This window comes from Aquarana catesbeiana, linkage group LG01, assembly GCF_042186555.1.
Source record: "Aquarana catesbeiana isolate 2022-GZ linkage group LG01, ASM4218655v1, whole genome shotgun sequence".
Taxonomy (NCBI): Eukaryota; Metazoa; Chordata; class Amphibia; order Anura; family Ranidae; genus Aquarana; species Aquarana catesbeiana.
In genome coordinates, this window is record NC_133324.1 from 541,405,144 (window position 1) to 541,420,316 (window position 15,173).

Here is a 15,173-nt window from a genome sequence, read left to right on the forward strand (position 1 = left end):
TTGGCAACAACTCAATTCGCCGTGTTTGGAGGAGGAATGTTGCCTATGACCCAAAGAACACCATCCCCACCATCAAACATGGAGGTGGAAACATTATGCTTTGGGGGTGTTTTTCTGCAAAGGGGACAGGACAACTTCACTGCATCAAACGGACAATGGACAGGGCCATGTACCATCAAATCTTGGGTGAGAACCTCCTTCCCTTAGGCAGGGCACTGTAAATGAGTCGTGGGTGGATATCCCAGCATGACAATGACCCAAAATACACGACCAAGGCAACAAAGGAGTGGCTCAAGAAGAAGCACATTGAGGTCCTAGAGTGGCCTAGCCAGTTTTCAGACCTTAATTCAATAGAAAAAGGTGGAAGGAGCTGAAGGTTCGAGTTACTAAAGGTCAGCCTTGAAACCGTAATAACTTGGGATGTGTGCAAACCTGGTGGCCAACTACAAGAAATGTCTGACCTCTGTGATTGCCAACCAGGGTTTTGGCACCAAGTACTAAGTCATGTTTTGCGAAGGGATCAAATACTTATTTCACTTATTAAAATGCATATCAATTTACAACTTCTTTGAAATGCGTTTTTCTGGATTTTTTTGTTGTTTTTCTTTCTCTCATTGATAAAATAAACCTATCAATACTTTTTCCCCCTCACTGTGTGTGTGTGTATATATATATATATATATATATATATATATATATATATATATATATATATATATATATATATACTGTATATATATATATATATATATATATATATATATATATATATATATATATATATCTCCTAGACTGTAAACTCTAATGAGCAGGACCCTCTGATTCCTCCCATATTTTATTGTATTGTAACTGTACTGTCTGCCCTCATGTTGTAAAGCGCTGCACAAACTGTTGGCTCTATATAAATCCTTGTGTTTGAGTTTTGGGGTCCACACCCTAATGCAATAAGCTGTGCACATCTATGCAGTAGCGTTTTTGTCAATGAGATCCACAGCTATCATATCAAGAGTGGGCTGGAAGTACAGTGGGAGCTGTATTGTCTAACATAAATAGAAGTATAAGTTTTAAAGTATAGTGCAGCGATAAGAGGTCATTATTTTTGCACATAACTGATAAAGTTTGTGCCTGCAGTTCTGTTTAAATCTAGATGATCTCAAAGCATTTTTAAATTCTAAGATTAGGGGTGGGTGAACCAGGTCAGGTTTGGTTAAGAGAGGTTCGGAGAACCCCAAACTTAGCAGTGAGCCCTCGTGAAGTATATGGGTGGCGAAACTAGCAATTTTTTTCTGCCCATTTTCAGGCAGGGTTAAAGTGGAAGTAAAGTCTTCTTTTTTTACTAGTACCTACAGGGAAGCCTTTAACAAGGCTTCCCTGTAGGTACTGTGAATATCTCCTAAACTTGCACAGTTTAGGAGGTCTACACAGTGCATGCAGTCGATTACGTCATCGATGCATGCGCTCTGAAGGTCCCGCTTACTGTGCCAGACCTTCAGAGCTGTGCTGTAAACGGGAGTGACGTCATCGTCGCTCTGGCAATGCAAATCTAATTGATAACTGTTTTTTTTTTAAATAAAGCTTTTAAGTAATCTCTATATGCCACAACTAGCATTTCTAAAAGACTATACAAACAGAATACCACTAAAATTAGACCATACTGTAATAGAGTTGGGGAATATTGTGAGGATGTGTCCACCCGAACTTTAAACAATAATTTTTGGGAGTTGCCTGAAAAATAAAAATGGGTTGATGTGCTGTGTAAAGCCTAATCAAGGCAGTCATTTTGAATCTCCACAACATTTAGCCCTGGTTCACACCGAATCTGACTTTGAAATTGTGCGACTTCACTTAAAATCATACAATTTTAAATCCACATGTTGATGCGACTTCAGGTGTGACTTGGCTTACTTTTGTGGGACTTCTTGCACAGATGTCTATACAAGTCACGCCTGAAATCACCAGAAGTAGTCCAGGAACAGTTCCATTGCCAACAACAGAGTGCGACTTGTCATTCGATTTGGACCTGTCTAATTGAATGACAAGTCGCACTGGTATAAACAGGGGCGGACTTTCTGTTGACAAAATACAATGGAAAAATACAGTATGCCACAGTATACATTCGAAAACTTACCGGTTGGTCAGTTCTGTTGATCCCAATTAGAAAAAGTAACTCAGCCACAAATAAACTTATGCATAGGTTTTTATGAATCGTGTTACGGTCACTTTGCAGGCCCCGAAAAAAGCAAAATGTAAAAATACATATCAATAAGCAAACAAGGGAAAGTAGAATTCCAACCCAGGTAATCACATCCAAAAGGAGGTCATGGACAACATCATATTGCTAGAAAATGTAAAAATAAATAAATACAAATATAATTAAATTCACAAAGACATTTAAATAACATAAAGATACAAATCAAGACAATTAAGCTGTCTCTTTTTTTGCAATAATGTTCATAGGATTTAATATGTACAATTGCATCTTTTTATATGTTTTTCCAATTACTGGTCGGAAAGCAAGCAACATGTGGATCCTACTTTTAATGCAGTTTATGTGTTCAAAATGAGTTTATTTCATCAGAATTTGAGTCTGAGTTAATAACAAAAATTTCAGCATAGAGTTGACTACTGCTTGACCCCAGGAACAAAAGGCCATCTCCCAAAAGCTTAAAAAATTCATGCAAATAACAGTACTCAACCGTATTGTTGTCAACACGATGGCTATAATCACCTTAAAAAGAATATACATTTATTAAAGCTCCCAGCATTTAGAACTGTTCTGATTTTTTGAGGTCCGGATAATAAAGTTTGCCAAAAGAAAGTCCACTGGGAAAGAGAATAATCATTTGCTATCATAATGCAATTTGTTATGCCGTTTACACACGGTCGGACTTTTCAGCAACAAAAGTCTGACAGCCTGTCCGACAGACTTTCAACGGACTTTTGGCGGACTTCCGATGGACTTTCTAACGAACTGACTTGCCTACAAATGATCACACAAAAGTCTAATGGATTCATACATGATGACGTACACCGGACTAAAATAAGGAAGTTGATAGCCAGTAGCCAATAGCTGCCCTAGCGTCGGCTTTTGCCCGTCAGACTAGCATACAGACGAGCAGATTTCTGGGTCCGGCGGAGTTACGACGTAAAGATTTGAAGCATGTTCCAAATCTAAAGTCTGTCAGATTTGCGACTGGAAAAGTCCGCTGAAGGTCCGGTGAAGCCCACACACGATCGGATTGTCCGCCGGATTTGGTCAGTCGGCGTCTGTCGGACCAGTCCGGTCAAAAAGTCCGACCATGTGTACACTGCATTAGTAATACTCAATGTAAGGGTACCAAAGCTGCCTGTAGGTTGATTTTAAAATATCCAAATAGAGGTCCGCTACAAGCGAGATATTTAACTCGTTACAAGGAGCTTGTGTCTCCTTTTATCACCCCGTTTAGTGCTGCTCTTTAGCACTCAACATTTCCAGAAGGATGCCTGCAACCCCCGCTGTCTGCTGTGGTTACATATTTTGACCCTTATGCCACTACAGGGCATGACAGTGACATGATGGTAAAAGATGGAACCACAGAGGGGGAACAGAGCGTTGGAGAGGTGAATATAATAACTCTTCTGTGGCAAGGGAACCTATATTTGTCATTTTTAAAAAGGCACTAACAGGGTTGTTTTAAACAATAAACAGTCTGTAAAACACAGTGGTTCCTAACATTCCTACTGTGCATTTTTGTTATGCAGAGTTCTTACTAATGAACTACATTTAAAAAAATGTATTTCTACAGCATGGGTTCTGTCATGCAAACACACAATGTGCTGGAAAATCTATGCCACTGGAGGAGGAGAGAGATACAGAAGAAGATAATTCTGCACACTTCAAGACCAGAAAGTAAGCTCTGCAAAGCTGGCACAAGACAGGGAAGCATCCTGGTGATACGCTTTTTGGAATGTTTTTCAATAGCAGGCATGCTGCAGTGTAACACACTCTTGGTAGCAGCGCCTTTGCTCTCGGTGTGAGTTCTGATTATTGATTTTCTGTTTGCCAGTGAAGCTGTGCTTAGACCATCTCTCAATTGGCTGGAACAAAAAGCAGTACCAGGGAATGAACCCAGACATGTCAATTTAAAGGCTTATTCCCCCTTTGATACACTGTCTCCTATTACACACATATTTAGGGTGTAATATAAAACATAGTTACATGCTTAGCCCCCCACCCTTAAATTGTCCCTTCTCTTACACAAACCGCTGGGTTTTTCGCCTCATGGCTTCCAGTTTACATTGAATTTCATCTGCCTGAGTGGGACTCTGCTAGCACAGCCACATCATCCATTCACAGATCAATTCACAGGATTTGTTAATGGAATTACTACAAGTCCCATCTTTCATCATGGCAAACAGCTTAATAAGTCTCAAAAGGCACACTTGTAGTGTCACCACACCTATAGTTTATTAATTTCTTCCTCCATCTCTGTAAGGGCTCGTTTAAACTTGCTTAACACACAATAGAGTGCCTACTGCTTTAACATTGTTTTTTAATGTGTTTTGACACTTCTGTGATGCTTTTATGAAGCATTAATGAAGCTTGACAAATGCCCCGTGTGTGTGTTGATTTTCTACTTGTTTTAAAGGGGCCCAGCAGAACTCCAGTTCATCAGTAACCCCGTTTAGCAGATCCCCAACTGATTAGAACCCTTGTTAAGCAGATCTCCAGCTTATTAGTATCCCCATTCAGCATATCCCCTGCTTAGTTATAACCCCAGCTTTAGTAATTCTCCACTCAGTGGTAAACGCAGCTTTGTTTATCCCCACTCAGTAGTAGCCCCCAGTTTTACTGATCCCCCACTTAGTAGTAACCTCCAGCTCTGATGATCCTCTGGTTTTCTGATCCTCCTCTATCTCCAGTTCCAGCTCACCTCCTGCTATATTTCTCTCATGCTGCGCACCACGTGTGACATCTGCTAGTTTCTCCTGCTCTGGTCCCCCAGCTCTGCTGATCCTCCACTGCTCAGTTCTCACTCTTCTGTCCTGTTCACCTTCCACTATAGTGTTCCCATGTTTCACACCACATGTGCCATCTGCTAGTTGCTCTGTTCCAGTCCAGACCCTGCTCACCTTCCTGCCGCTCCACGCTGCACACCAGATGTGACATCTGCACCAGACATTCCCAGAACATTTACATATGAACCAGAAGTGAATGCTGATAATGTCTGTCCGGTTCGCTTATTGTTTTCCCAGTGCATCCTGGGATATTTCATACCTGCAATACTTGCAAAACAAAGGGAAATAAACTCTGAATAAAAGTTTCTCAAAGGCTGAAGGTGCTGTTAACGAGGGTTGTCATACAGTAGACTTCTATGGAAGCACCAAGGAAGCAACATGGGGTATAATTTTTGAAGCAAATCAAAGACAATGTGTGAACAGCACTGTAAGCTTACCATTTTATTTAGTAACAGGTGCTTTGATTAGCATTCAGAGTGGTTTAAAAAAAACGTGCCAAAGGCCACATTTTTAAGCAAGTGTAAACAAGCCCTAACAGTAGGTTGATATCTTGGTACGGACCTGGCGCTGGGGGAACAGTCCAAATTAAAAAGCAGTAATTCATAGATAGTAACTGAATTTAAAGAATAGTACAGCAGATTAATTTAGAAAAACTGCAATTTTTCTAGCAGTTGTGACAATCACGTGCTCTAGTTTTCTAAATGATTTCTATATCTTCTGGGTCTGAGGGCAAAGACATAACCATTGCAATGTAAAATCAGAAATTAATCAATACATTTTTTTAAATTAATGTGACAGTCATTGTTAATATTGTGTAGTGGGAACTGTGACCACTAAAAAGTCACTAATGTGCAATATAAATCAATTTCACTAATGTGTCATAATGTCACTATATGTTATTATTACCAGTTCGCGGTAACATTCTTGACTTTCAAATGTAAATTAAACCACTTGAGTACTAGCCTATATTATACCCCTTAATTTCCAAGCATTTTTTCAGTTTTCAGTGCTGTGATAGTCTGCATCATAGAATCTCTGGTGAAATGTATACATTTCAATAGGCTTGATCAGGTGAGGGAATCATCCTGTAATGAATAACATAGCAAATCTGGAAAAAATTGGATTATAAATATAACTATCAGGAGACCAAATGCACAAAATGTAGATTAAAAAAAAAAAAAAAAAAAAAAATATATATATATATATATATATATATATATATATATATATATATATATACACACACACACACACACACACACACACACACACAAGGAAGATTGCAATCATAGCATTGTAACAGATTGTTATTGTCTACGTGTTTTGTGGGGACCACTTCATCAGGACAGAGACGCTAATCTTCATAAACATTGTGATACAATGAACAATTGAAAAGTTAAAAAAAATCATCATAAAAACTTGAACACATGAAACAACAATGCATCAAAATAATGCAGAATTAATAGATTAAAGTTATACCAGCGCAAAAAAAATTGTTAAAATATAAACAGCTGCTGAACACTCAAGGCAACATTACAAAAAAAATCACAGGCAATAATAGTACAAAGAATAGTGCAGCGCTAAATATCACAATTAATACATCTCCTCATCCAATAAATCAATACATGAAAAATATAGTTATTGGAAAGGAAAAAATCATAAAAAGTTCATATATAAATCAGGATTCCAAAAAGTGACAATGTGCATCAATGAAAACTGAAAATCAGTGCCAGAAGTGTGACCTCCACCATAAGACACTCTTTGCCACTTATCTCAATGATAGGACCTCCGAGTCAACAAAGGGTCAAAAGTCTTTGCCTTACGGCCAAAATCCTGAAGAGTAGGGATAAACTTCTTCAGAGTGCAAAGCACATGGATCACCACACCAGCTCATATACAGGTGATCACAGCATAAGATCCAATAATTTCCAATAATATAGCTTTCATATATTGATTTATTGGATTAGGAGATGTATTAATTGTAATATTTAGAGCTGCACAATTCTTTGTACTATCAAAATAATACAGCATAATTTACAGCAAAAATGAACCACTTGCCGACCTCCTAACTATAAACATACGTTGATGTTAAATACCAGGGCTATGGCAGCAACTAAGTATCTTTATTCACAGTAGGTGGCCAGCTTTCCGATAAAAGTAGTCTCAGCAGCACATTCATTTATTGAAGCTATCCAGTCCGATTGGTGGTGGGTAGGAAGTCAAATGAGGGCAAGATGGCCCTTATTTGGGAGAGGGAGATTATCAGTGGTCTTGTATGTCTTCCATATTCTAATTATTGCTCCTACAGTTGATTTCTTCACACCAACCTGCTTGCCTATTGCAGATTCAGTCTTCCCAGCCTGGTGCAGGTCTACAATTTTGTTTCTGGTGTCCTTCGACAGCTCTTTGGTCTTCACCATAGTGGAGTTTGGAGTGTGACTGTTTGAGGTTGTGGACAGGTTTCTTTTATACTGATAACAAGTTCAAACAGGTGCCATTAATACAGGCAATGAGTGGAGGACACAGGAGCCTCTTAAAGAAGAAGATACAGGTCTGTGAGTGCCAGAAATTTAGCTTGTTTGTAGGTGACCAAATACATATTTTTTACCATAATTTGCAAATAAATTCTTTCAAAAATCAGACAATGTGATTGTCTGTATTTGTTTCCACATTTTGTCTCTCATAGTTGAGGTATACCTATGATGACAATTACAGGCATCTCATCTTTTTAAGTGGGAGAACTTGCACAATTGGCGGCTGACTAAATACTTTTTTGCTCCTCTGTATATATTTAAAGTGCCCCATCCCTCCGAGCTTGCGCACAGAAGCGAATGTATATGTAATTCGCGCATATGTAAACGCCGTTTAAACCACACATGTGAGGTATTGCTGTGATCATTAGAGTGAGATAAATAATTCTAGTGCAAGGCCTCCTCTGTAACTCAAAACAGGTAAACTGCAAAAAATAAAAAATAAAGCGTCGCCTATGGAGATTTTTAACTACCGTAGTTTGTCGCCATTCCACGATCGTGCGCAATTTTAAAGCATGACATGTTAGCTATCTATTTACTTACTAACATCATCCTTCACATTACAAAAATCGGGCTAACCTTACTTTTTTTTTTTAATTGATTAAATTGCGTTTGAAAGATCGCTGCCCAAATACAGTGTGAAAAAAAATATTACGACTGGCATTTTATTCTCTAGGGTCTCTGCTTAAAAAAAATATATATTATGTTTGGGGGTTCTAAGTAATTTTCTAGCAAAAAATACAGATTTTTACGTGTAAACAACAAATGTCAGAAAAAGGTCTGGTTTTGAAGTGGTATGGATAACATACAATCACAAAGACATATGCTCTCTATACCACTCAAAAAAGTAAAATAAACTAAAGTAAAAAATATATAAAACAAATAAAAATTACACATATACTGACATGCCAAAAACAATTCAGCACACAATTCACAGGAGTAGTCAGTCTACCCCTGCATCATATATATATATATATATATATATATATATATATATATATATATATACACACACACATAAATAAAAATACAGAAAACCATTGCTAACCACACATAGGTGTTGATTTACTTAAACTGCAGAGTTCAAAATCTTGTGCGACTGTGCATGGTAGCTTCTAATTTCAACATGTTCAATTGTGCTTTGACAAAAAAATTAAATATAAACTGAAAGTTGATGCAGAATGCAGAGCTGCACAAAATTTTGCACTTTCCAGTTTTAGTAAATCAACCCGCAGTGTGGATAAAGGCTGACAAAATATGCCCATCAAAATCATGTACTGAATTGTTTTTGTTTTATATATATATATAATATATGAATTTTTGCTGTATTACTTTGATGCATTATTATTGTTTTTTTGTGTTTAAGTTTTTTGTGATGATTTATGTCACTTTTAGATTTGTATATTATACGTACAGTATATTAAATTGGTATTACAAACATTTGTATTTTTATACTTTTGTGTATTTGGTGTTATGGTCTCCTGAAGGTTATATTTAAAGTTTTTACAAAAAAAATCTGAAAAGTGTGGCGTTCATTTGTATTCAGCCCCTGAGTCAATACTTTGTAAAACCACCTTTTGCTGCAATTACAGCTGCAAGGCTTTTTGGGTATGTCTCTACCAGCTTTGCACATCTCGAGAATTACATTTTTGCTCATCTTTCTTTGCAAAATAGCTCAAGCTCTGTCATATTCGATGGAGAATGTCTGTGAACAGCAATTTTCAAGTCTTACCACAGATTCTCAATTGAATTTAGGTCTGGACTTTGACTGGGCCATTCTAACACATGAATATTCTTTGGTCTAAATCATTCCAATGTAGAGTCCACCTGTGTCTGATTTAATTTCAGTATAAATACAGCTGTTCTGTGAAGCCTGCAGAGGTTTGCTAGTGAACCTTAGTGAACAAACGTCATGAAGGCCAAGGAACACACCAGACAGGTCACGCATAAAGTTGTGGGGAAGTTTAAAACAGGGATAGGGTATAAAAAAAATATCCCAAGCTTGGAACATCTCACGGAGCACTGTCTAATCCATCATATGAAAATGAAAGAGTATGGTACAACTGCAAACCTACCAAGACATGGCCGTCCACCTAAACTGACAGGCTGGGCAAAAAGAGCATTAATCAGAGAAGTAGTCAAGAGGCCCATGGTAACTCTGGAGGAGCTGCAGAGATCCACAGCTCAGGTGGGAGAATCTGTCCACAGGACAACTATTAGTCGTGCACTCCACAAATCTAGCGTTTATGTAAGAGTGGCAAGAAGAAAGCCATTGTTGAAAGAAAGCCATATAAAGTCCCATTTGCAGTTTGCGAGAAGCCATGTGGGGGACACAGCAAAAATGTAGAAGAAGGTGCTGTAGTCAGATGAGACCACAATTTAACTTTTTGGCCTAAAAGCAAAACGCTATGTGTGGTGGAAAACAAGAACACTGCACATCACCCTGAACACACCATCCCCACCGTGAAACATGGTGGTGGCAGCATCATGTTGTAGGGATGCTTTTCTTCAGCGGGGACAGGGAAGCTGGTAAGAGTTGATGGGTAGATGGATGAAGCCAAAGACTTGAGACTGGGGCGGAGGTTCCTCTTCCAGCAGGACAATGATCCTAAACATACAGCCAGAGCTACAATGGAATGGTTTAGGCCAAAGCATATTCATGTGTTCGAATGGCCCAGTCAAAGTCCAGACCTAAATCAAATTGAGAATCTGTGGCAAGACTTGAAAATTGCTGTTCACAGACACTTTCTATCCAATCTGACTGAGCTTAAGCTTTTTGGCAAAGAAGGATGGGCTAAAATTAAATTCTCTAGATGTGCAAAGCTTTGGTTGCTTTCGCAGTATGGTTATATTTATTAATTATTTTACTAGTCAACCAACATTAGACTTTTTCTATAGCCTATGGGCGGATGCATTTGACCGGAAATGTACGATTGCAGCGTCGTACAGTTTAGCTGCTCCGTCGAATGTTCTTAGAACTTTCGACAGACACCATAAGCCAAAGATTCAACGTTTGTATATTTTTCGTTGCTTTGTCGAATCTTCGTCGTTCATGTTGAATGGTCTACTCTACCCCAACAGTCAGCCAACTTTCACACTCGTTTCTCAATCTCCAAGTGCAATGGCGAGTGCGGCATCCGACGTTTTGTCAGATATTGATATGGCATTATAATATAGAATTTATAATAATAAATCCCCCCCCACAACACGGGCAGCCTCTGAGGTTATCACAACACTAGCAACACTAGTATCACTATCAAGTTCACAACCCTAACACAATAGCAGCAGATTATTATGAAAAAGTTAAGTTGAACTGTAGCTTGCTTCACTATTGTTCTGCTGCTGTGCTTATGCTTAACTGCTAAATAATTCAGGTTCTCTGACAAACGGATCAGCTAAGATTGACTGTCTTCTGATTCAGTGTGTGTGTCTCTCTCTACTAGCAAGTCGTAAGTGAAAGTAAGTTGGCTGTACGTGTGTACTTAGTTCTAGCTATTTTACTGCCCCTCCTCTTTGGTTACAATCGGCCAATAACATTCATCATCATCATTATTTTACTTCCCCCACCCAATTCCAGCAGCGATCTTTTCTCTCTATGTTGAATCTTTTCTCTCTATGTAGAATAATCTTGGACTAATAGAGTTAAGGTTAGGCACATTCGACCACAGGTTCAATAGACACAGATTGTTATTGTCAGCGTCATGTCGAATCTCCTATCTATATCGAACTGTTGTCACAACGAAAACGGAAATAAAGCATTTGTTTATGTCGGATCTTTCGGTTTTTCGTATTCTGCACTTTCGTTTGTTAAAACGATAACAAAAATACCTGAAATTCGGACGAAAACAAATGCACATGTCTAATGATTACAGAAAGTACTCCGGCTACAAACCTAAACCTCTTTCCTATAGGGCGAGGAATCAGGCAGGGTAGCCCACTCTCCCCTTTATTATTTTCCCTCTCCATAGAAAACTTTGTTCAACTTATCCATACATCCTCTGATATTTCAGGAGTCTAATTAGCCAGGAACCACCACAAACTTAATCTATTTGCAGACGATGTCCTCCTATATGTTACATCCCCATATGTCTCCACCCCAAACTTACTACTGCTACTAGGAAAGTTTTCAGCTGTCTGGCTTAGAACTTATTACCACCAAATCATAATCGCTCAGCGTGACCCTCTCTACACAAGATCTTTCCTCCCTACTATCATCTTTTTCTTTCAATGGTCCCCAGATTAAATTCCATATCTAGGAATTACCCTCACAGCCTTGTACACATCCTTATTTTGTGCAAACTACCCCCCATCCGATGCTAACCAAATTATCTAACCTTATGTCACAGTGGTCCTCCTTACATCTATCGTGAAGGTTAAATCACAGCAGTCAAAATAATGCACCTTCCTAAGATTTTGTACCTCTTTCCCATGCTCCCAGTTTGTGTATACCTACAGTCAGGTCCATAAAAATTGGGACAGCGACACAATTCTAATCTTTTTGGCTCTATACACCACCACAATGGATTTGAAATTAAACAAACAAGATGTGCTTTAACTGCAGACTTTCAGATTTAATTTGAGGATATTTACATCAAAATCAGGTGAATGGTGTAGGAATTACAACAGTTTGTATATGTGCCTCCCACTTTTTAAGGGACCAAAAGTAATGGGACAGATTAACAATCATCCTTTAAACTTTCACTTTATAATACTTGGTTGCAACTCCTTTGCAGTCAATTACAGCCTGAAGTCTGGAACGCATAGACATCACCAGATGCTGAGTTTCAGCCCTGGTGATGCTCTGCCAGGCCTCTACTGCAACTGTCTTCAGTTCCTGCTTGTTCTTGTTTTGTTCAGTTTTGTCTTCGGCAAGTGAAATGCATGCTCAATCGGATTCAGGTCAGGTGATTGACTTGGCCATTGCATAACATTCCACTTCTTTCCTTCTTTCCCTTAAAAAAGTCTTTGGTTGCTTTCGCAGTATGCTTCGGGTCATTGTCCATCTGCACTGTGAAGCGCTGTCCAGTGAGTTCTGAAGAATTTTGCTGAATGTGAGCAGATAATATTGCCCGAAACACTTCAGAATTCATCCTGCTGCTTTTGTCAGCAGTCACATCATCAATAAATACAAGAGAACCAGTTCCATTGGCAGCCATACATGCCCACTCCATGACACTACCACCACCATGCTTCACTGATGAGGTAGTATGCTTTGGATCATGAGCAGTTCCTATCCTCCATTCTCTTCTCTTCCCATCACTCTGGTACAAGTTGATCTTGGTCTCATCTGTCCATAGGATATTGTTCCAGAACTGTGAAAGCTTTTTTAGATGTTGTTTGGCAAACTCTAATCTGGCCTTCCTGTTTTTGAGGCTCACCAATGGTTTACATCTTGTGGTGAACCCTCTGTATTCACTCTGGTGAAGTCTTCTCTTGATTGTTGACTTTGACACACATACACCTTCCTCCTGAAGAGTGTTCTTGATCTGGTCAACTGTTGTAAAGGGTGTTTTCTTCACCAGGGAAAGAATTCTTCGGTCATCCACCACAGTTTTCCATGGTCTTCGGGGTCTTTTGGTGTTGCTGAGCTCACCAGTGCGTTCTTTCTTTTTAAGGATGTTCCAAATAGTTGATTTGGCAACACCTGATGTTTTTTGCTATCTCTCTAATGGGTTTGTTTTGTTTTTTCAGCCTAATGATGGCTTGCTTCACTGATAGTGATAGCTCTTTGGATCTCATATTGAGAGTTGACAGCAACAGATTCCAAATGCAAATAGCACACTTGAAATGAACTCTGGACCTTTTATCTGCTCCTTGTAAATGGGATAATGAGGGAATACACACCTGGCCATGGAACAGCTGAGCAGCCAATTGTCCCATTACTTTTGGTACTTTAAAAAGTGGTAGGCACATATACAAACTGTTGTAATTCCTACACCGTTCACCTGATTAGGATGTAAATACCCTCAAATTAAAGCTGAAAGTCTGCAGTTAAAGCACATCTTGTTCGCTTGATTTCAAATCCATTGTGGTGGTGAATAGAGACAAAAAGATTAGAATTGTGTCGATGTCCCAATATTTATGGACCTGACTGTACATTACCTGCAAATACTGCAATGCCATTTTTTCTAATTCACCTGGGAATAGACTCACCCATGATTACACCAGGTCACAAACTATCAATCTAAACAATGGGGAGGCTTGGGGCTACCTCATGTAATTAAATACCATCATGCAGCCAAAGTGGCCCAGCTAATCAAGTTTCATGCGTTTACTGAAACCCTGTTGTGGGTCAGTATATAGGCCGTGGAATGCGACCAGATTGCTATAACCAATCTATTATGTCTTCCACTGCAAGCCTACAGGGTCACAGTAGAACCATAGGAATGGGCCAATATCTGCCTGGCTACCAAATTGTGCTCTGCCAATGTTGCTGCACTAGAAACAAAATACAAGTTCCTAGTTACAGCTTGCATTCCAAAGTATGCACCGAACTATGTTCCCGACTGCTTTAGAGGCTGCAAAATACGTGCTACTCACTTCCACATATTGTGGGCATGCCTATAGTACATACATTTTGGGCTAAAGTTATCTTCAGCTGCCTTAGGCAAATCTATTAGCCCTGAACCATCCATTGCTCTTCTAAATTGAAAACCTCCAAACCTCAAATATGCACAATTTAAACTTCTCATATAAACTACAATCTCGACTAAACAAACACTAGCATCAGCATGGAAGTCCCTGACGCTCAATATAAATTAGGTCAAAAAGCATGTCATTCATGCCATGATTCATGGCAAAACAGAAGCAACCCTTCACGACCGCATTGAAAAATATACAAGAAACTGGTAACCTTGGATAGCTCGCTTCTTGCCAGTTGAGTTTGACTCCACTCTGCTTGAACCTTTGCGCCATGGTATTGCCCCTTATCCTCCTCCTCTCTTTCCGTCTCCATTCTCTCACCTTTTACCGCCAACTTCTGTGGACCTATTACAGTTTCCCATTGGTCCATCATTAATACATTTCTTAGTTTTAATCTATTTGATTGCGTATAGGCACTTTTTCTTGGATTCACATGAATAAGGAGCCTACTCATCCTTGTCTGTGCTCTATTGTTCTATAAAATCTGCTGCATCAGCTGATCTGCCTGTAATCTTTCTCAGCCTTTAATAAAGCCTTTTGAACAGAAAAATCCATTGGGATTGGCATGTTAATACCCTCCAAAACAACTTCACAATCCTTGTTGGGCATTGGTGTTTTAATCCCCCCTACCCTTAAAAAAACCCCACAATCATTGGTGGTCAGTGGCCACCCTTGAAAAAATAAATCACACATCTATTGGTAGTCAGTAGCACCTCAACACACACACACCTTTAAAAAAATGACCCCATTATCATTAGTGGATAGTGGTACTTTAGGACCTTCACCTTCAATCTGCCATGATCCTCCTTCCTACTGTGTTTATTCAGCCCATTCACAAGAGAGGAAGGGGAGCTTCTTCCATTGTGACTTGTCTGAATGCTTAGAAACACTACTACTACTGTTTACAGTTGTGATTGTTATGATTGGTTCACAGTGATCAAAGGTACAGAGTCATTTGATTGGTTCTGTACATCATGACTGATCTGAGCTGTTCAATGACAA

At 39.0% G+C, this 15,173-nt stretch overlaps 1 protein-coding gene across 13 annotated transcripts in view; it reads right to left on the minus strand.

The window, feature by feature from the left end:
* The window catches only part of ADGRL3 (adhesion G protein-coupled receptor L3), a 1,522,275-nt gene that overhangs the window by 616,282 nt on the left and 890,820 nt on the right, over positions 1-15,173 (minus strand). For all 13 annotated transcript variants that reach the window (XM_073595048.1, XM_073595046.1, XM_073595028.1 and 10 more), the window contains one exon: positions 2,129-2,338. In XM_073595048.1, the coding sequence (XP_073451149.1) occupies positions 2,129-2,338 (210 nt within the window). The remainder of the gene's footprint in view (positions 1-2,128; positions 2,339-15,173) is intronic.